Genomic DNA, 23,142 nt, shown 5'->3' with positions numbered 1-23,142 from the left:
GGTTAATTGATGCTAAATGTATGCTTTGTTAGCCCTTCAACAGCTACTAAACTAGTGCGGGAGGAATGCAAATCATTACTACAAAAGGCCAAGACCAATGTGTTTTCTTAGTGAGTTTGTAGGTCTTTTTTTTTTTATCCCTCCCTTCTTTCCCTCCTTCCTGACCGCACAAAACCTAGCCAGCTGTAATGATAGGAGGGGAGAGCGGGCAGCTTTTCTAAACACACACATACACACACACACACTCACTCACTCACTCACTCTCTCGCACTCCTGCCCCCTCTTTTTCCTCTCCATACCTCAGCAGAGTGACAGCTTCTAGATGTTGCGTGCGAGTGAGTTCAGCTGGTGCTGTGTGGTCTGGGTGTGTGGTCTCCAGCTCAACAGAGAGCCTGCTAACAGGGTGGATGAGAGAGAGCAACACTGTTTACTTTAATTTATTTCGGATGCCGGAACTGTGCCCGGAGTTTCTCCTGAGCTTGATTCCACAGTTAGCAGTGTCAATCCCTCGCAGCTGCAGCGCGCTCTGAAATATGCCCTGAGCTCTTTTACCCAGCGCTATCCCAGCATCTGCCTCGGGTCCGGCCTTTAATTCCTCACCACTCGACAATTTTAATGGCGTTGCTGAGTGCTGTGATTATTTTGCTTTCAGTGTGTCAAGATACATCGCCGCGAAGGTGTACCTCGCTGGGTTAAGTAAAGCAGGACCTCGGAGATGTTGGTGAAATAGGCAGGTAGAGCCGTTGCGAAAGCAAAGCGGCCGTGCTCGTTCCTTTGCCTATCCCCAAACTGCAGTTTCTAGCATGGATTTTATGACTGGCTGCAATATTCAGTAGCCCTTTGAAAGTAAGAAAGTATCATATTATGTATTTTAATACTCTCATTCTTCTTCATAGTTTGCCCTCCCATCTCAAAACGCGCTCATCTTCCCAAATCAAAATTGATTTTGGCATGTGATGTTGTCCTGTAGGTTAACGTGTTTGTCAGTGTTAATATTGGCTTGAATCAACATGCCGGATATGACAGACCAAGACAAATGAGGCTTTGTTGTTTTTCTGTGTGACGATGAAATTGCCACCACCCCCCCCTTTTTTTTCCTGTTTGTTCATCTTTTCATTATAAGTAGCTTAGTGGTGTTTTGAAGAGGTTTTTTTTCCCCTCGAAATGTAAGATTTGTGAGCATTTCTTGTTTAAATTGACAAGTCTTCTTCTATTATTTAAATAAACATGTGTAGATTCTTAATATCACTTGGAATTTCAGCATTGTTTAGCTTATTCACTTCCCAGTCTTTCCTGGCAAGCTTGCAGGAATGGACTTTGTATTATTAATGCAGTGTTGAAGGCTGTGGAAATTCTAGGGCACTGAAGATCTCCAGAGGGGTTAATAAATGTCAGTTATTTTCACAGCGCTGCTTTTTGGATGCTTTTAAATCTTAGTTTATGTAGATTGTCTGTCTGAATTTATACTGTTGGGAAGATAAAACACAGAAAAGGTTGCAATAATGTTTTTTTTTGTCATTTTTGCAACGGTTTTGAATGCAAACATAGAAACTTTTTGCTTTGTCGTCCTTCTTAGGGTCATCTGCCTTGTTCCTTCACTGATACTGTTATACAGTTATACTGTTATATACTGTTATACTGTTGTACTCGGGGGACCCTCTGGGTTTCCTAGTGAAAACAAATACCTGGATATATTTAGTAGAAGCACAGGTTTGTGTAGTTTAAGGTGCAAAGGCCATCACGTGTGTCTGGAATCCGAGCATTTACTGATTGGTTAAAATCATCCGTTTCATAAATCTGTTCATTCAGAGAGCATTTAATGCTGCAGCGTTAGTGTGATAGGAGTCCCTAACATACGGGTTTGGGGTCTGTTCGTTGGGTAAGCAGACAACATTGGAGGCATACTGTGATTTGGACAGGGAAGATGCTGTGGTCGTTCCTACTGTACCTGTTTAAAATGGTATTCAGTCACATGTATCGTATGTGACTGAGCACAAATAGGTACTCGATAGCTGAAGGCTTTTATTATGTGAATGTCATTTTTACCTTGTGTATAATTTAGACTTTTTCAGTGCTGTGACATAGACTTTTTCTTTCATCCCTCCCTGACAACTTCGATTCCTGTTGGTAGATGACCGTGACGTTTGCACTGACCTTGGTTCTGTCTTCCTTCCAGAGCGTCTTTTAAGTTCTGTGTTTTTGACAAAGTGCTACTGAAAACTTTACTTAACTGAATTTTCAGTCACTGGAACCAGCTCACTTTCTTTATTTAGAAACCAGGAATGCCTTTCTGGCACCTCTCAACTGCTAATTCTTTTGTTGGTGAAATTTATTAGGTGCATGTTGCCACCACCCATCTCTGAAGTTCTCTGCCTTTCTCGTGTTTGTAGTTTTACTTTGTGAGTTCACCATACAGGCCAGTTTGGTGTCCCTAAATCCTGAACTTCTGTTTTTCACAAACGTTACATTTTGGTATTGCTTCGAGAACAGTGAGCAGTGCTCAGCGTTACAGATCAGTTATGGTGGGCGTTGGTGGTGCCCTTTCTCTTTGCATTTCGTCTCTGCTTTTTCCTGAGAGTTTAATGTGGAAACCTATTTAAGAATTCCTGTTTTTAACTGGAGTTTTTAGAAAAGCTTCTAGACTTGTGTTTTTCCTTACGTTTGATGATATTTCATTTCTTCGCTGTTTGTTTTTGAAAGTGGCTTTTCTAAGGATAAAGAGTGATGATGTCCCATCCTTAGCAAGCCTGTAGTGTTCAGAGCAGTCTGGATTTTTATTTATTTATTTATTTATTGAGCTAAACCTCTGCGAGAGGACAGTTTATTTGAGAAGCTCATGTAAAGATGAAGATGATGTTTACGAAAGGCATTTTTCAAGATGGTTTTGTAGTAGGTGGTCTTCGCAGAGGCTTTCTAACTCCTTGCACTTCATAACAAGAATTATGACCGAATAATATGGGCAAGATCATAGGAGCAGTCAAACAGATGTCATCCATGTTAAACTTTTGAGGAGATATTGTGAGGAAATGAAGTTTGAAAAAGACGAGAGGGGAGTGAAGAGGGAAAAGAGACTTCTGTTAGTGTAAAACAAGAATGTTCATTGCAATAAAAGTAGTCTTCTTAACACTTCTTTGATAAACCCATCTTTTCAGAGTATCTCATAGGGAAAACAGATTTTGCACAATCTCTCCTGCTCTGTATATGAACCAGTTTGAGTAAGTTTCTTTGAGTAAGAAGACTGATTCATGTTTTTAATTTTATTTTTTTTTAATGTAGAATACATGCATTTAAAAAAATAAGATTTGTTTCTAGGGTGACTGTAGAATTGCAGTTACCATTCTTACTTAGGCTTAATGAAAAGGAAAAAATGAAACTTCAGTTTCTTAATGAAACTAAAAATAATTATTTTTTCAGCTTTGCCCTAAAGCTGAAAAATTAACAAAATAAACTAAAATAGAAAGTCTCTTTTGGGTCATACGACCATGCAGGCTGTGCTTCCCAGGAAACAATTTAGTCATATTGCATATTGCCATGTGTGTCAAAAGAAGGGAAATGTATTATAAGTGAAGACTCTCAAGCATTTGTTTGATCTCTGTTGCAAGGACAGAATCTGTACTGTTCCATCATTTACTCGTTGAAAGAAATGAAATCAATTGCTATTTAAAAAAAAAAATAAAATCAAATAATAGAGCATCTCATTTCTGTAGTGCTCTTGTAATGTGTTGAGATTTACTGTGGTCTTCTCATCCAAGTGAGGTATTTTGAAACAATTCTGCAATAAGTATGGAAATAATTTAGGAGAAATGTTAGACTTCAGGAGGCTCAACATTTTTATTGCATTTATTCAACTTATCATGAGGAGAGATACAGTGCCAATTTCTGAAATCCAGAGAAATACATTGTAATATTACTTTTGAGTTTTGATATTGATACAAGCCAATTATCTGTATGGCTGGGTATTTTGAAAGAAACAGCAGTTACAATGCAAGGGAACCATGACGTTGGGTGTGAGGGGGTGAGAATCAACCAAAAATACCTGAATGGCTTCTAGTTTGCTCATTTTCCTCAAGAGTTTTCCCTCCATATTATCTCTCAGTTCTTGAAGATGTTGGTTGTGTGTGGGTTGTTGGTTTTTTTTGTTGTTTTTTTTGTTTGTTTCTTTTTTTACATCTGTGTTGCTGATTAATATCTTATATAGATCTTTACAAACTATTGCTGGAAAATAAGTTATTTTACATTGTGACACTGATATCTCAATGTATGCTGCTTCCTATGGAAGACAACAGAAAGGGTAGCCCCACTCCTTGCATCTGTTGTGTGAAGAAAGCTGCAAACTCTGTGTAGATAAGATAGAGGGGTACGTGGAGTTTATTCTCCTCATTCTAGGGAAGGTTAAGCACCTGGTTGTTTTCCAGTGTTCACTTTGCATGTGACTCCAGAGGAAACATGATATACTGAAAGATCAGATCTTCTGTGCCTATGCACTTTCTAATTGCATAGAAGTAAACAGAACTTCCCTGTGTTTTCAGTTTCTGATTGCTGCAGGTAGGATTAGGCTTGGGAAGCTTGTTTCTGTTGTGCTGACTGTTGTTTTGTCAGGTGATGCCTTGTTGATGTAGCAAAGAAGGCTTTGAATCCAGTATGTGTGAGACAACAGCTTGACATGCTCTGCAGCTCCAGGATTAGGAATCCTGACAGCTGATTGAGTTTATCATTTTCAGCAAAGAAGTGGTAGTTCAGATGAGCTAAATGAACAAAAGTAGGATGAGAATAAGGAAGAGGAATTATCAGGGTGTGAGGATTTGAAGGGAGCATTCGGGTATTAACTCCTCTTGTCCTCCCCTGTTGACACTGTGCTCAAGAAGTCAGAGGGAAGATTGGCAGGATAAGGGCAGGAAATAGTTCAGCTGCAGGGCTTGGACCTGACTTCGGTTTTGAAGTGAGGCAGGGACTGACTGCCTCTGAAAAATAGAGAAAAAAACATAAGCAGGGCTTACAGGAGCAGGAGAGAGGGGACTGCCTGCCAGAGCATAACCTTTTCTTCTGTATCTGGAGATTACTGACAGCTGATTCTTTGTAGTCTGCTGACATTGTCCTCCTCTCCTTCAGTGTTGCTCCAGCAAAGAGGTTGAAAACAATCTTCACTGACTTCTGTAGCCCTGTGTTAGAGATATGAAATGTTCCAGCATTTTACGTAGCAGCTTATAAGAGCATCCACGAGACTAAGTTGTTGAATTCCTTTTTCATCTGTTTGTTACTCGCAGGAACCTGAGAAATTAGTGTTAAACTAAAAACATAATGTCATTTTTAATCTTTGGACTTCAGATGTTCAAATCAAAAAGCCTTGGTTCCAGAGGCATATTTTATGAGTTAATTGTGGCCTTTTAACAGATAATCCTTTATGTACTGGGCATGGCTCACAGACTGCAACTCGTTAAGTTTTTGCTTATTCCACTGGAGTCTTCATCTCTTGTTAATTGCATACTCTTCACCAGTAGTCTCAAATATTTCTCTAAAGTTAACAGTTCTGTCTAGAACTTGAATATTCCAGAGCGTTGTGTAGCATTTCTTACACTCAGTACTTGTTTTGCACTGATTTCAGGTGCGAGTGTGGGCTCTGCAGTTGAGAAATTGAGAAGTTTCTGCAGTAAAGTTTTATTATAAGTCATCTCCTATGCATTTGTGGTGTAGATAGAGACAGGTTCCTGTTCAGGGGTGGTATTTGATTGATTTGATTTGATTTCTTTTAACCACGAGACCTTCCTCTTTGTTCCTGCCTTTCCATTTCCATCTTCTTCTTCACTGTGCATTCCAGCTTCAGAAAATAAAGACAAAATCTTCCTTCCAGGAGCTTCTTTGAATCTAGTGGCAGATCTACAGTTAAGAATTATAAGGATGGGAATGTTGCTGGGAACTAAGCTGCTTCAGGTTGTGCTCCTCTGCTTCTTGTAGATGCACAAAGGAAACAGCTAATAAACAATAGGAATTCCTGATCAGATTCGTAGTAGGCTGTGTGACAAAGGTGCCATACTGGTATTTCTGATTCATTTGAATACTCTTTTGGAAATTTTTTTTTTTTTAATTATTATAATTTTGTGTACCTTAAGGTTTATCTGTTGGGATATGATTTGCTTTATTGGTGTTTTTTGCTAGTGTAGTGTTCGTAAGTAATGGCTTTCTTTTCTCAGTTTATCGAAATGTCGATGTTTAATACAAATTAGAGTTGGGGTTTCCTCCCCAAGGGAGTATTTGTGCCAGACAGTTGGTTCTTGATAGGGGAGTAATCCAAATACATGTCCATAGTCTATTAGTTAGCAATTGTAAACTTTCTGAGAAATGCAATTGATAATTTTATAATAGAAGAGTGAGAGTTTTTGATGTGATTTGGAGTATATGAAGTATTCTGGTGGTATAGGTTTTTTGGTTTTTTTCCTGAATTTGTGTTTTCTTTTCAATTCAGAACTAGGGCTATGCCTGTTATAAAAAATGGAACTGCAAAAAGGGTGTAGGTATTCTTTATTGTTTGATAACTGAGGTAAAAAGAGCTTTGAGAATGATGTTTCACATATGCAGGTTTTTTTCTATCATTTTAGAAGGTTTTTTTAAATAACTTTTATGCAATATAATTATTTTTAAATGTTTGTTTCTTGCTCAACAGGTGCAAGTGACTTAGTTTGCAGTAACTAAGTAGGCATCATGTCTCGAGCACGCCAGCCCCCACTTGTGACTGGCATCTCTCCCAATGAGGGCATCTCCTGGACAAAAGTGACAATTCGAGGAGAAAATTTGGGAACTGGGCCAACAGACCTCATAGGTAAGCTGAAAATAAATTTACAATGTTAGAGACTGTTGAATGGCACATCTAGGATTTTATTGGAATCACATTTTCTTTGCAACTAACATGGTAAAATCTATTGAATGTCATGAGAATTGCCCTCTCACATCTATGCACTTGAATCCATGAACTCAGAGATGCTCTTCAATATCTAGCAAACCAGAATAACTGTACTTTGTTAAATGGCCCTTTAGCCTAATTCAGCATCTGGTACTGAAAACTTAATAAGGGCCTATGGGAGTGTATGAAAAGAGAGCAGATACAAAGGTACACTCCTTTGCTACTTTCCCAGGCACTGAGACTTTCTATTAGAGCTGTTTTCAGTGTATTGTGAAGGTCATTGAGCATTACTGTTCCTTGAGCTAGTGTAAAAGTCAATTAGTGTGTCTGCAACAGTCTATGATGAAGTGGATTCAACAGTTCAGGTACACATTGTGTGAAGAGCTTTAACTGTTTTGATTTTAACATGGTAACTTCAATTAAATTGTCATGGTTCTGGAAGACTGATCAGTTTTCTCTGTAAGTCTTCTGTGTTGATCTTGATGACCATTACCTTCTGTTGACACTTCTCCAGGATGAGAAGTGCAGGCAAATTTAACTTTTCTGCATATGTTTTTGACCCTCCCTGTTGTTTTTCAATGCTTTGGTTTTATTCCCAATATCTCAAGGTAGGAGAACATCATTTTGGATACATGCAGTGTACAGGATGTGAATGTACTTTTACATAATACTGTATGTTCATTTTCTTTCATAGAAATGTTTTCTGTATAATTAACATTAAACATCAAGTTGGTGTTTTTCACTGATCTGCTTACTGTAGTCCCATGCTTTAATGCGTGAGGTATAGCAGTCAGTTTAGGGCCTGCCATCTGTGAACGTAAGATTGCTTTTGCCTGTGTGCTTCTCTTTGTTCATTGAATTTCAGTGGCTGTTTTATAGCACCACTCAGTCTCATAAGATCTGTTCTGCATTTTGTTCTAGCTTTTACTGTCTTTATGTTCTGAATGAATTAATATCATCAGCAAACGTTGTAACCTCTTTAACTTGTCATTTATGAGTATATTGAACAGCAGTGTTTCTAGCACATGCCATGTGGAAATTTTCTTCAGTGAAAACATACCATTTACTGCAGCCTTGCTTCTGTCTTTTAGCAAACCATTTATGAATTTGAGTCGTATCCTATGGCTACTTAATATTCTTAGTCCTTTAGAGAAGGACTTAGTAAAATCTTTTGGAAATCCAAGGTAACTATAACTACTGGAATTTCCTGTTTTCTTTTTTTTCTAATTTAAGCATATGTATACTTTGGTATTCATGCTAGAGACAATCTTTCTAATTCGTTGAGGAATCATGACTCCTCTGAAGTCTACTGGAATTTTGTTTGGCTTTGCTGGAACCAATACTTCACTTCATGGCAATAAACCAAGATTCCCAAATTCCATTCTTGGCCACCACAATGAGCTTTATGGCCAAGCCAAGCATGAATTACTACAATTTTCCCCCTAATTTCAGTTTGCTGCCTCTTTTAGAGAAGAGTTAGTATTTTCCTGAGCTTCTAGACAGGGTTGTGGTACCCTGTATGAAAGTTTATTGAGACATACTCAAAAAGTGGTGGAGTTATGGGTAGGTACATTCCTGCGTATGTGTCTTGTTAATGTATCTCAATAACCCCATCAGTTTATTGGTGTAGTCTTTATGTAAGTGATCAGCATTAGGTTCTTGAAAGGAAGGCATTTCCCAAACTGTTTCTCAGTATTATAGCTGACTGACTGCTAATGTTTTGTTTGTTTGTTTGTGGAGTAGCAGCTAGCTGCTGCTAGTTTCGTCTTCTAAGGTAAAAGTAAAAAATGATTTGCTGTAATTTCTTTTTTTTCCACTTAGCTCATTTGAATATCAGCTTTTCCAGGAAGTGACGAAAGTCCCAGACACATTAAGGTTTAATGGTTAAATTAGGCATGTAAATAGTCCCTGTGACTTGGATGGAAATACTTGCAAAAGTGAATCTTTGTAGGCACGCAATTTAAGCAAGTTTGAGTGAGGGTTTTATAACATTTATAATCTACTACTTGAGATACAGTAAAGTAAAACAAAAAGCAATAAGCTATTTTTTTTATATACACGGAGTACCACATAATAGAATATGGCTTTTGGTTTCATTTAAGGGAGAGCCTTCTTGTAATCTTTGAAACTAAATAAACATTTTATTTGTAACTCCATAGCTCACAGTACAAAACATCAACTCCAGGAGATTCACACAGCGTTTATGCTCCTGAAGTTTAGTTTGTCTTTTAAGACTTTTGCAATTGTGTTTTTGAAGACAATATAAAATTGTCGATTTATAAGCTTAGCCAAAATTGGGAAGTCTCATGAGAATTATTTGTTTCTGTTTGTTGAAATAGGCAGAGGGCTGGACTCTCCAAAATACTTCATGAAAACTAGACCTCTAATATTCTCAAATATCTTTGTACCTTATAGCAGATCAAAATAAGGTTTTATTTAAGGAGAAATTGTCTCTGTTTTGAGGAGGAAATAATTTTATTTTTACCACCAGAGAATTTCTCCCCAGATGCCTTTGTTTCAGCAGTTCCCCTGTGCCATTGCTGTATTTTGTGAGGTATATAAGAAGCTGAGATTTTAGTTTGCATTTTTAAATACTAAATGTAGTTTCCCTCCATTTAGGAAGTGTCAGATCATGTGGTATTCTCTTGTGAGCTTTAAGAACCTCTAGTGACTGGGAAATAATTGATACAAGGATCTTCAAAATTGTCTTCTACCCTACCAAATTGCTCAAGCTTAGATTATACTCAAATGAAGATGTTAATGTCAAGAATTCAGGCTTATTTTAAACTCTAGGGTGAAAATCTGTCTTTATGAATGGTTCGGGCTATCAGTTAGTCTTAATTTCTGCTGCAATGTGTTTTCCAATCACAGAGAAGTCTAACATAAAACCAAAAGATTTAATAATTTTAGTGTAAGGTTAAAAGCCATGCGTCATAAATATGTATTTTTTCCTACCATCTGTTGAAAAAATAAATGTTCTATCCTGGTTAAAATGTTGCAAATAAAGAGCAAACAAAATTGTTTTTGATTTGGAAGATTTAGTTTGCTTGTTTGTTTTTGCCTCCCTCATCTCCTTTCAGGCATGCGTAAGAAATGTGTCTTGTGCCCTTGCTCAAGTAAAATTGCCTTCAGTAGTAATAAGATTCAAGGCCTTTCTGTTTTTTATTTTTTGGGTTTTGTTTTCAAAATAGATTTTGGCAGGGAGTGGGGCATTTTAATGTCTGACAAAATCATGAAAGCTGCCAAATTTGTCTGCTGTGTAATGTCAGGGGTTTAAATTGTTAGAAAAAGTAAGTGTGAAGCATTGGTACTGAGCCACATATGCTGATCCTTCTCTGTCTGTATTTGCTAGATTGCTCATAGCTTTCTAGAAATTAGCCAAGCCAACAGGGAAAGAACTGCTATGCCTAACGTGTTCTAGTACAGCCAACACGCTAGTATGGCCTTATCATTTTAGACATATGGTAAAGGGTGTTATTTAAGAAGACAGTGATGAAGTTGTTCTACAAATCAAGTCTGTTAGGAATTTTATTGTATCGATATTATAGATCTTGAGAGCTTCCTAATTCTTCAGGATAAAGAAGCTCAAATTGGAAATGTGAAGCTTGTAGATCCAAGGAAAAAAATCCATCTATTCCATGATCCAGAGTCCTGATCTGACCACAACTGATGAGATTGGTTTGTCAGTTGGTCTGATTGGTCTGACCACATGAGATATGAAGCCTCAGGGAAACCTTAACTCGTATTAAAGTGCACGTTGACCCTTAGTTGTTAAGACTATTATTAAATACTAAACACTAACAAAATTAAACACTGACACTAAAGCTTGACTTACTTTAATATGCCCTAATCTTTCTCTATGAGAGAGCTTTGTCACAGAATCACAGAATGGCCAGGGTTGGAAGGGACCTCAAGGATCATGAATCTCCAACCCCCTGCCACATGCAGGGCCACCAACCTCCCCATTTAATACTAGACCAGTCTGTTCAGGGCTTCATCCAATCTGGCCTTGAACACCTCCAGGGATGGGGCATCCACAGCCTCTCTGGGCAGCCTGTTCCAGCACCTCACCACTCTCTCTGTAAAGAACTTCCCCCTGACATCCAACCTAAATCTCCCCTCCCTCAACTTAAAACCATTTTCCCTTGTCCTGCAGTTATCTACCCTTTCAAAGAGTTGATGGATAAAATGTTGTATTTTTTCTTCCAGAATGCATCATTTCTACTTCAATTATGAGAAAATATAGGGGAAGAGACAAATGAATGTCAGATGACTATTTTTTTATATTCATACAACAACAGCAGTCTATTCAACAGAATCATAGATTTTGTACAGAAGAAATGAGGACAGAATAATTGTTAAGAAGCATTTTTTTTCTTTGTAAACCAGTATCATCTTCTTGCAGTGTCTGCAAAAGTATCATTAAATAAACTTGAAGAAACATTGTTTTTTTTTTGTGAATAGTTAGTATTGTTCTTTGTTTTTGCTGGGCCAAGTCAGACAAATCAAACTTTCTACAGTATTACACTGTGCAGTGCTGAACAGCACTTCTGTAGTCTGTCTTGGTGATAGAGGATGTTATTAAGTTGTGGTAGCTCCATAACTGATGGAAGAGATTAAAATGAGCTCAAAGTAGCACAGTCTCAAGTGGCAGTAAGTCATTAGGACTGAAGTCACATGAGGAATATCTGAAAAATGTATTCACGACTCTTAAACTGTAGTTGCCTGTAAGGCACTAGAGAAGGGTCATACGTTTGTGTCTGAAATACATGAAGCATCGTAAACGTTTTTTGCCTTACTGAATTTCAGAATATACTTTTATTCATAGTAGGTTGATTTTTGTAATTTGTTTGGGTTTTTTTTTCTCCCCTCTAGGTTTAACAATATGTGGGCACAACTGTCTGCTCACTGCTGAATGGATGTCTGCTAGTAAAATTGTATGTCGAGTTGGACAAGCTAAAAATGACAAAGGAGACATTATTGTCACTACAAAATCTGGTGGCAGAGGAACTTCAACTGTTTCCTTCAAGCTGCTGAAACCGGAAAAAATAGGTACTTCTCTTGTTCAAACTCACATCTGTTTTGGTTGCTAGACAAAAATATAATTGAATGCCTGTATAAATAAATTGTATGTCTAAAATGGGTCCATGTCAAGACAAACCTCAGTTGTCCAGAAAAAGCTGGGTATATTATTAAAATGTACAAATGATATCTGTGATATCAGTCCTGCTTTCTCAGTATCCTGATAAAATCCTCAAGGACAAATGAAAAGTGTTCCTTCTTATTTGTAAGCAGAAGCACTAAACTTGTAAAATTTATAGGAAATTTGTAACAGATTCAGTAAATATTCATACTGCTTTTTAATTTACTAGATGCATAGGTCACTCTGAAAGTAATACCGCTGTTTATTTCCATGGAAACCACAACAGATACAAAAAATACCATAGCACTATTTGATGGAGCAAATTTCCAACTACAAAACACTATTTTTCAACATAGTCACCACCATAACTATGTGTTTTTGCATAGTGATGAACAAGAGCCTGCATGCTGTGCTAGCCAAATCTGCACCAGCAGAGGTAACTCTCTGTTTTAAGCTGCTATGACAGTGTCATTGCTAGGAAGATGTTGCCAGTGCAGTCCATCATTTATTGACCTGAACAAAGTGCCAAAAGAAGGTACCAAATCTGGACTATGAGATGGGTGTGATAGGACAATCCAGCCAACACATTGGTAGTGTGCTCCATGGTCTTCAAACTGGTATGGAGCTTGGCTTTATTGTATTGTAAGAGAAAGATTGTCTTCTTTGGCCTTACTCTGAAGTTTGAGCCTTTAGCTTAGTCAGCATCTTGATGTAATGGTCTGAATTGATGATTTGCCTGGGTGCCAGGAAATCCAGAAGGATCACCCCTTTACAATGTTCCATTGTTGTCACCATTGTTTCCAACACATTGAAGACAATATTCAGCTCTGTACAGAGTTACCTGGTCATAATCTGCCAATTTGTGCAGCTGAGTTAATCAAGGTACTCTTCATTTCTTGGCTTGACCACAGTACGTGGCCATCTGGAACATGGCTGTTGCCTCTGCTGAAGCTCACCACCTACAACCTTACTGTGTTCACATCCATTGTATGGTCTTGATAAATGTTCAGCAAGCATTGATGAATGTCAGTGGGTGCCATTTTTTTTCCATCTGGAGGAATTAATTGACCTTTGTTTCTTACGTGCTTTCATTCTGCTGGACTGCTCCTTTGCTGCCATCTGTCACACTACAACAAAATATAATGGAATATTGGTGTGAAGGTTCAAGATCTGCTGCTATAACATTAACATCTGACTCTGATGTTGTTGGCCATCATTATAGAATAGGAGGCATTACTTTCAGGGAGTTCTTGTAAATTCAAAATATAAACCAGATAATGAGTTTTACATCTGAATCCTGAGCTGACAGCTGGTCTTGAAAAGGAAAAGCTGAATCTTTAGTATTGGTTCTGATTATAATTAAGCCACCCTCCAAGGTCTCAAGTATTTCTCTCATGGTGTTTAACCATTAAAGTTATGTTGCCAAGCAGTCTAGGAACTGTAGCCTTAGTAACCTCTATATTTCAAACATTTATTTCAGAGCACCTTATTGATGAAGTAGTCTAGTCATCTTTTCTAGCACTGAGATTCCCACAAGAATATCTGTTTTTGGCTTTTGCTCTCTGCAGTTTAATGACAGTTAAATAAGGCATTATTTCTTTTAAGCTGAATTAGGAGCTGGCCACTAGAAAGGTGAAACGAGCAGATATTAATGGTGAAATTTTTGGTGGTGGGAGAGGAAAATGAATATTAAAAGAACAAACAAAAAACAACATTTGGGACTGGATATTTTCTCATCTTGAATATCTTATGTTAAAGAAGGGGGTGATGATGAACGTGGCTGGGCTGCATTTTTGGCCATAGCCAAACCTTTACCTGTTGTCATTGCTGTAAAGCAGTGGCAGTGGAAACAAGGCCAGTCCCTTGTCCAACTTGAGTCATCCGTGTTGGTGTGTGGCCAAAACTGGCTTGCTTTTTCATTATTAGTGACACAGAAAAGGGATCTTTCCTAAAATATGCAGGTAGGAAGGTCGCTGGCTAATTGCTTCTTTTCAGAGTAGCTGATGACAGATATCAAAATACTTGAAGGAATGGAAAATGTTAATATGCTATTATTAGGAAAACACTTTTCATTTATATGGACCTGTATATTCTCTAAGAGGTAAAGTTTGGTGCCCGGCCATTATTAATATCTTTTTAACAGCTAAAATAAGATAATTCAGCTTAATTGTATCCAGGTTGTTTTGTAGTGTAACTTTCAATATATTACCTAGGCATCCATTTTATATTTATTAGGATCTTTCAAATTAGTTCAGTATGTTAGGATTCGATAGTACTTGACAGTCCTTGTTTTTTTAAGGATTTGTGCTTTGTTTTCTCTAGGTATCTTGGATCAGTCTGCTGTCTGGGTGGATGAAATGAACTATTATGACATGCGCACTGATAGAAACAAAGGGATTCCCCCTTTGTCCCTACGTCCAGCTAATCCACTTGGTATTGAGATAGACAAGTGAGTTCCAAATGCCTTTAATCCACTTTTTTAGTGTTTCTCTCTATATATGTCTTTATAAATTTCAGAAAAGTTTTAATAGTTTATGGGGCAGCAAAGGATTTAAGGATGCTTGTGCATTAGTGGATGGCATAGTATTTGGGACTCAGAAGAGTTCTTGGTGCACAGTCTCTTCTGCTTCATAATCCATTTTTGAATCATTAATTAGATCTGTAGATAAAAAAAACAATAGATCTAAAAGCCTGATGTGTTGAACTCCAATGATGCTTATATTTTGAGGACTGGTAAAAACCTAAGGCTTTGGATTTATACATTGTGGTTGTGGAATGCTTACTGGAGCATCTGAGCATCTGAGTTTAATGGGGCTTTTAAGAATGTTTAGATTGCTTTCTGTTGCTAAACTTGTACTGTAAAATGTGATTTATTATACCACATCAACTTGTTTATTTTATTGAGTTATTAATACTGCTTTCCAGCCCATGGAGTTCTTTACTTTTGTTCATAAGTATGGTGGAGTTTGACTTTTTTTCTGAAATAGAAAATTTCTGATAATTGATAAACAGGATCATAGAGCTTTAAAAGTGACACTGGTTGTGCTCCATACCTGACCAACTCCTAGACATGTCAACATGGTTAGTATTTATCCTTATCAAGAAGCAACTCTAGCAAGAATAAATGCAATTTAAGATTAGACTCTAGAGTCTCGTCTTCTACATAGTCCATTTGTGACAAGTACTTGTGCAATTTCATTGATCAATTTTCTCAGATAGTGGAGAATGCAAACGATTTCAGAATAATTCCTCTTTCACAAAGGTGGGGTAATGCAATTGTATGTTTCTGTAGCTAAAAATTCCTGATATCATCTCTGATATCTAAGGTTTGTCAGTATCTCTGTTAATAAGTGCTTGGAATTTTATTCAATCAATGTCTCTTACTATTTAACACAATAGACAACGTCTTCTATTATATTATTAGTAACAGAACTCAGCTGTCTCTGGTTTTGTATATTACCTGAATTACTGCTCCTTTGAAACCCTAGTAGTTACAGATCTGAGTCTGAATCGTAACAAAACATGTTCGGAGTTGGAGTAGTTCTTAGATATGTGTAAATATATGAATGTTTGGTCCGAAGTCTTGCCATCTCAGTATATTTTAAACTTCAGTTATTTCTATATCAGTCCAATGATTTGTGATTATTTGATGGTTTTCTCAGAAGATATCCAGTCTTAATTTGAGGGCATCACATGGGCAAATATATCCATTGTGTCCATTGTTACTTTGTTTTGTTGAGAAACTACATTTTTCTTGAAATTTATACAGGATTTCTAGCGGATTTATCATCAGCTTCCAGACTCTGGTTGCTCATTTCCTTCCTACTTAAAATAGGTATTTTTCTTTTCAAAATACTAAGCCATATTTTTAAAATAAGCTGAAGATGTTTTCTGTTTCGAGCATTATTCTCCAACCTCGTGGTGTAATTTCTTACTGACTCTTCTTTCATTTTTTGTTTTCAAACCCTGTTAACTTGATGGTCTAGAATTGTGGACAGTGTTTCAGAATCTGTCCAGAAGACCTTCTGTGTCTGCTGCACCCTCCATTGCCTGTTTCTAAATTCAGGTTATAAAATAACAATTATTATTTTTTATAACACAGTGTTACAGTGTGTGAACTAGCCGGGAGGCACTTGGTAGCTAAACTGCTACTTATGCTACTGGCATGGCTGCTCATCCTGCAGTGTTGACCTGGATTCCTTTATCTTACCTCTGTCTTCTAATATTTGCTAGTGTTCCTCTGTTTGCACTTTCCTTGACAAGCTTGTCTTCAAAGTCCGGATGACAAAATCTTTCTTAATATTTTTACTGACTGTTAAGTTAGCAGACGATGCAAATACTGATGGAAAAATAAATGTGGCCCATAGTAAAACTTTTATCTGCAGATTTTCTCAGATTTTCTTCTCCACTGATTGATTTGTTGGCTTTTTATTGTTGTTGTTTAATTTAGGTAGTTCCTTGGTCCGCCTGATTTATTCTGTTGGCATCACATAACACTGAGTTGTTAATCAGTCAGACAGTAGCAGGTTTCCTTTTAAATGGCAATATATTAACTGTGTCTGGTTACTTATTCACTGAAGCACTTAATCCTAAAGCCTGTATAATGTGTTTTCAAACATTGTATGAAATGTTTGTGACTGACGTTAAAACTATTTTTCTCTGCTTTAATTCTTCGTTGAACCCTGTAATAGCTTTTCCAAATTTTATCTGAGATTTAAGTCAAGATAATCAGTTCAGCTGCATCAGCCCTCTTGTGTTTCTCACAAGAATTCTTTCATTAAATGCATTGGATATGATGCAGTTACTTTTAGCTTGCTCTCATTTTAAGAAAATGTTTAATGTGGTACTCAAATGTAGAACCAAAATTAATACTACTTACAGTCGTGACAGTGTGAATTTGATAGGTTAAGAATTGTCTTCCGGAAACCTGAACAGGATCAGTTTAGGATTAGTTTGGAGTCATTTGTTTGGATGGTTGTTAAATAGGAAACTAATAATACCATATTTTAAGGGTTTTATTTGGAAGCGTTAGTGATAAGCATGTTAATGAAACCTCACATTTTGTGTGAAAAAGAAATTAAAAGGAAGTCAGAAATAAATACAAGTAGGAAACAAAAACCATTTTGTGACGTGGGGGGAATGGGGAAATGGAATGTCAAGTTGTGGTCTGCTGACCTCCAACTTCAGTGGAGGCAAAACAGGAAGATTATGGTGAGCACTGCTGTTGAAAATGAGCAGTTTGAGGGAAGCATTACAAGTAATTGTGTGGAGGGACTGTGAATGAGAAGTCATGGGGAGGAGAAACAGATGGGAAAAGACATGAAATGCCAGGGCTGCCCATGTGCTGTGGTAGCTGCATGATGTTTAAAGTTGTGACTATAGATGGATTGTTCTGTGTGCAGTTTTAAATGCCTCCCCCAGTGGGAAATTTTTCATAATTTTCTTCAAAAATTGGAGCAAAACAATGTTTGCTTTTATAAAATAATCTTCAATACCATATTGTTTAGTTAAACATGTTTTCAAGTACTTGAAGGATGGGTGAGGAGAAATATTTTCTACAGTGATGGAAAAATGGGCAATTATAAATTAAGAAAGGGAGTAGATAAGCAGGCTATTGGTATTAACCATTACTAGCTAAGGGAATGATTTTTTACTAGAAATTATTTAAAAAAAAAAAATGTTGAAATATTGGGATGTTTTAAAATTAGCCTAATATGATGAAGAACAATTGCGTGTACAAGGAGACAAGATTCCATAGCATTTTCCTTTGTTAATACCTTTGGCTTCTTTAAGCCATTTTTAATATGTGTAAATTAGGATGTATTTGAATTTTGAAGCTGCACATTTTATATTGGCCTGATTTGGTGGAATTTCAAATCCTATGCCTTGCAGCTTCATGGCTGTTAAGAAAAGGAGTGCCAAGCTTGTGCAAATGCAGTAAAAAACAAACAAACAAGAAAGGCTTTTAAAGAAGGGACAGAAGAGAAAAACAGAGTGAGAATGGATATGAGAAAATGAGGAATGAGCTGCAAGGAGCACATTGAAGAGATGGCAGGAAGAGGGTAGCCTGCAAGTAGAGTGAGAAGTTCTCCTTGCAGAAGGTGGTTGTCAGTCATCAGCAAACAAGACAGAAAAGACAGTTTGGAAAGATGTAGATCACCTGTCCTTTGAGATTATTTTATTTTTAATACAGACTATGCTTAGTTCTAAAAGTTGTTTTGTAAATTTGATGAAGTTTTGTTACAGTGCTATCACTTAATGCACATTGTTTGCTTGCTATCAAGTACTTCCTTCACATTATAAAGCAGATATTTAAAACGTTTAACATTTGAGTTCTAGTTTATTAGTTTTCCGGATGCCGTAAGGACTTAAAGCCTCATCATCTGGCTTTAAGTGCAAAGCAAGTCTGTGCCACTCTCCGCCCCAAGGATTATTCCTGGCTGTGGTGTTGCAGAGATGTAGCCAGAAGTCTTTACAAGAGACTTAAATAGTTTTCAGGAAGAGAAAGAGTATTCGGTGTAGTGACCTCAATCTGAGCAGTGTGGAAAGTTGGCGTGGAAGTAGTAACAGTAACAGTGATGTTGCAGTACTTGGACTTGTTCTCACCCTTTGAAATAGTTACAAGAACAGTGTGGTAGACTGTGTGTCCTAAATTTTGAACAGTTCTGGGAAAGAAAATATGTGAGACATGTTTCATAAGAGCTCTGAGTAAATTCAGATGATGAAAAATTTAAATTTGCCCAAGATTTGTGAATGAACTGCTTGCTCAAATGTGTTGCATACATTCTTACCCTCTCACATAAGTCCTTTATGTGAGAGATTCCCTGCCTTCTTTACATACACTGTTAGACCACCTCTCCACAAAGCAGTAACTGCAGTAGTTTGAAAAATTTTAAGTATTGTTTGTTGTTTTGCATGTAGCAGAGGTCATTATGGTGGATACATCTCCTACATGAAAGCAAATGCTGACATGTTAAGTACATTCCACATACTTCTATATCCACCCACTCAATACAGATGCTTCCCTCTTCCCACGCCAGCTTCCAAAACAGTTCGTCTGGCAAAGAGAAGAGATGATCTTACGCTGCCACCTAATGGCAAACATCATTTTGCTGCTATGAGATAGGAAGAGGCTTTCTGAAACCTGTGCTAACGTGTTTATTTTTAAATGACTTGTATGGAACTTCATTCTTGGGTATGACAGACTTGTGGAAACTTTTATCACAGTGGCACCTAAGAAACCTGTAGGAGAGAGATGCAGAATGTGTGTCTTATTTTTATGTTAAAAATAATAGTAAGGCTGATGATCAATTTTAGGTATCTGTGTATTAATCTCTTAATAAGTTTTACCACGTTCTGCCATTTTCAGATATGGTTGTCATTTGTTGTCCTATTTCTGATAAACCCAGCACTACTAGACAGTAATTGTCAGAGCACATCCGTGTCTTTGCTGTTGGAGGGATCCTTGTTAGTACCTTTTGATTTGTCTTGTTTAGTCTACTCCAATGTCCCTTACACTGGTCTTCTTGCATGCAGGATTAACACAGTACAGCTGGTACAAAGCCTGCTTCTAGGAGTCAGGTACCAGACAGGGAGTGTATAGTAGCTCTAGGTTGACTTGTTTATGCTGGTTGCTATTCAGAATCTGTGTTTATTTAAAGTTGCTCCTTTTGACCTACAAACTCCTGTGGAATTGAGGTTCAAGTTACCTTTTGGTCATTGTGTCCTGTTTTGGGACTTGCTTTTAATTGGTGTACATTGTCATGTATGCTGGAAAACACACAGCAAGACTCCAGGAGCAAAATAATCTTTACAGAAATTACAACTTAGTGTTGCTTTCATAGTCAAGAGCCCTGTTGTTTTTTTTGTTGTTTGTTTGTTTTTGTTTTTGTTTTTTGTATCCATTGCTTTCTGTTCCTGTGACTCAAGAATTTTCTCTAATACTAAATTGTGATTGGTTAAGGGCCATGATTTACCTATGGAGATCACAGCTGATCTGAAACCTCTGGAGAATATAAGTGCTCTATATATGTGCAAGTTCTGTAGAAAGATTTTTAAGGACTATGCAGAACCTAAGTTTGGGATGATGGAGGGATTAACTTGCATTGCTGGGCAGATGTAACCAAAGGGAATTGATTGTACCCAATGCATTTTGAATCCAAAGCAGATTTGTATGCCCTTTACATGGAAACAAGGACCTTTGGAGTACTGCATGGCTGTATTAGAGGTAGTCAAAATATGTTGGAGGAATGTGAAAGTATACAGCGGCCTGAAACCAAATTTCTTTTTATTATGGTTATCTCATGAACATAAACAGTACGTAAAACTTTAATTCCTTTGTGTTTTAACTTACGGCCTGATAGTTCTGAGGAATGAATAAGACTACTTTAAAATGTTAGTCAGAACTTTAGTACAAGATCTGGTTTTGCAGGAAGTAAAATAGCCCACCTAGCAGAAAGTATATAAATTCACTGTACCTTTATGCATTTCTCTGACTTTACACTTTCAGCAGAGTCTTCATATACATTAAACTTACCACTTCTTTTCCTTGAATTCTTTCTGGGTTCCTTTTTTGCTTGCCAGCTCCTTTTGCAGTGATTGCGTTTTAATCGTTGATGAAGTATTAAGAGTTGTTGCTTCCTGAATTGACTTCTCTAGAACTAGCAGTTCAACAGAAAAGCAATCGACAATCTCACTGTGTGCTAGCGTGATCTCAACTTTTCCTACTAGTTCATGCTCAGCCTATGATGTCAAAATGAGTAAAACAGAAATACTTCTCAAGTCACATATGTGCTTGTTTATAAGTAAATGGTAAGCAAGTTTTCATGAGAACAACGTCTAAGGACTTATTTATTTAATTTACTAATGGAAGTTAATGAAACAAACTTGTGTCTATGTAGTCAATCTCTTTTTAGGTCCATCTGGCCAGACATTTGAGAAATACAGTCACTTTCAGATTGAACTTCTTAGTGAGCAGCTTGTTGCAAAGACAGCTGTACCAACTCAGTTCAAGCTACCCATATCTGTTAGTGGAAAAACTACTGGTAGAATTTATGATTAAAAATAAGTGTACTACACCATAGAGTATAACATATTGTTGACCTACCACACACATACACGTTCATGTTTCTATTCTGTTGTGACTGTCTCTAAAAAATGTCTGCATAGATAAAAGCAGCCATAAACGCATTGCTAATTTATGGCTCTACACAAATACATCTGCTGGAAAAAAGCTTCCAATAACTTTTCAATGCAGTCAAACACTGAACTGAAAAAAACTTTGTTTCTGTCACACAGTCTGTGGGCAAAACTCATTTGCAGGAATTTATTACATCCCTAACTAAATAATTGGTCTTTATCTCAGTGTATTTATATTTTTTCTAGGAATTACATAACTTATACATAAGCTTAAACTGTCATGCATATGTCTTGGAGTCTTGTAGCAATAGTAGTGCTTAGTGATGGTGTATTTGTTGAGTGTGTATACCTTCTATGTTGTATCTGTTTCTGTTGGCTTCTGAGGAGATATATTGAAGTTCTGAAAAATAAGAACAAAATTATGCTTCTGCATTGTGTTGCCTGCACTTATATATAACCAAGGTAACAAAAAGTTACCTTTCTGTTGTTATTGTTTTGATTTTCTTTTAGTGTGAAAAAATCATACCAGAAAGGTGCAATCACATATGCATTTAATATAAAAGGATTTTTGGACATAGATGACATATGTCATCACATGTGAAATACTGTCCTGTAAATTCTTCTGCACTTTTGAATACTTTGAAAAGTAAGATATTGCCTTCAAGCATGTTTCAAGGAACATAACAGACGTTTGTTAAATTCAAGGTCATTGGTAATCTTGAATCTCTCTACTAATTATTATTTTTTATATTGCATTATTGCATTATTTTCATTGAGCTCATTGAGATAAATGTTGGGGTCTTTGTTGTTAACTGCTGTGTTTGTTTCTCACGTTTTTCCTGTCTCTCTACTTCTTGTAGTTCTCATCACTTTTCCTTGCATTTCCTTTGATACATTCTTCTCATTTTGAAAAAGTATTATTTCGTACCTTTGGTCTAATCAGGTGTTTTTTGTTGTTGTTGTTTTTTGAGGTTTTTTGGGGGTCATAAAAGCAACTTTAGCCATCTTGATATACATTTAGGCTACAGAAAAAAACAGCAAAGTGATGATTTCTAACAAATCATCACTTTGCTGCCCATTCAGGTAGTTTCTTGTACACTTCTAATGTAATTTCCAATACCAGACTCTGGATTGACTCCCATCCCCCAGGTTTGATCTTGAATGCAAGATACTGCAGCTTTGCATTCATGTCTAAAGTACTTTGTATAGCAGAATTCACCTGCCTTGTGAGCATCAGAGAGGGATTTTATTGACTTTGTGATCTGAAAATGAAATAACAAATCTTTGAGCTACTTTGGCAAAATTAGTTTCTGAAAATTGGATATAACTGGTGGTAAAGAACAGAGTGGTAAGTGCATTTGGTGATATATTAAGTGTGCTTAGTGGAATTAATAAACTTAGTGAATTAATTACTCTTGCTGGGCCAAGTGTTATGTGTGTCTGGACTGAGAAAAATATTGTTGTGTTTTCATCACAAGTGATTTAACTTTTTTTTATTCTACTGACTTAAAACAATTACATTTTGTATGTGAGTATCTTCAAAACTGCTTGTAATTTGAAAACTAACGTTGCAGAGAATCTGCTTTCACAAGCAGTTGGCTCACAGGCTATCTCTCTGCATTGTAAGACTGAATAAAAACAAATGGACTCCTGCTGCAAACTGATTGGCCTCTGGACAGAGATGGTGCAAGATCACTTACAAGCAGGCAACCTGATTATGTCCTGTATGTTAGATAGATACTAGTTCATAGATTATAGAGAATATTCTGATTTACTCTACTTGGTATAGGTATTTCCCTTTTTAAAGGGTAGAGTTGACTTAAAATATAGTCAGCATTAATGGTCCCATATTTGGATGTTAGTAGTATCATAGTGAGTTTGTCCTGTTTTCTGAATGCAGCAGTTCTTCTTCTTTAAAAATATTTTGCATAGACAGTGCTTTCCTTCATATGCGTAATGGCAAAAT

General features: G+C 36.8%; 1 protein-coding gene across 3 annotated transcripts in view; it reads left to right on the top strand.

Annotated features, from left to right (window-relative positions):
- Window positions 1-23,142, top strand: part of EXOC2 (exocyst complex component 2) — a 131,515-nt gene that overhangs the window by 7,960 nt on the left and 100,413 nt on the right. For all 3 annotated transcript variants that reach the window (XR_016465014.1, XM_090137009.1, XM_031589285.2), the window contains exons 2-4: window positions 6,659-6,814; window positions 11,771-11,947; window positions 14,361-14,487. Coding sequence is in view for 2 of the 3 variants with exons in the window: in XM_090137009.1 (XP_089993135.1) it covers window positions 6,697-6,814; window positions 11,771-11,947; window positions 14,361-14,487 (422 nt within the window). In the remaining variant the exon portion in view is untranslated. The remainder of the gene's footprint in view (window positions 1-6,658; window positions 6,815-11,770; window positions 11,948-14,360; window positions 14,488-23,142) is intronic.

This window comes from Phasianus colchicus, chromosome 3, assembly GCF_987193195.1.
Source record: "Phasianus colchicus chromosome 3, bPhaCol1.hap1.1, whole genome shotgun sequence".
NCBI lineage: Eukaryota > Metazoa > Chordata > Aves > Galliformes > Phasianidae > Phasianus > Phasianus colchicus.
This window is presented reverse-complemented; position numbering and strand designations above follow the sequence as displayed.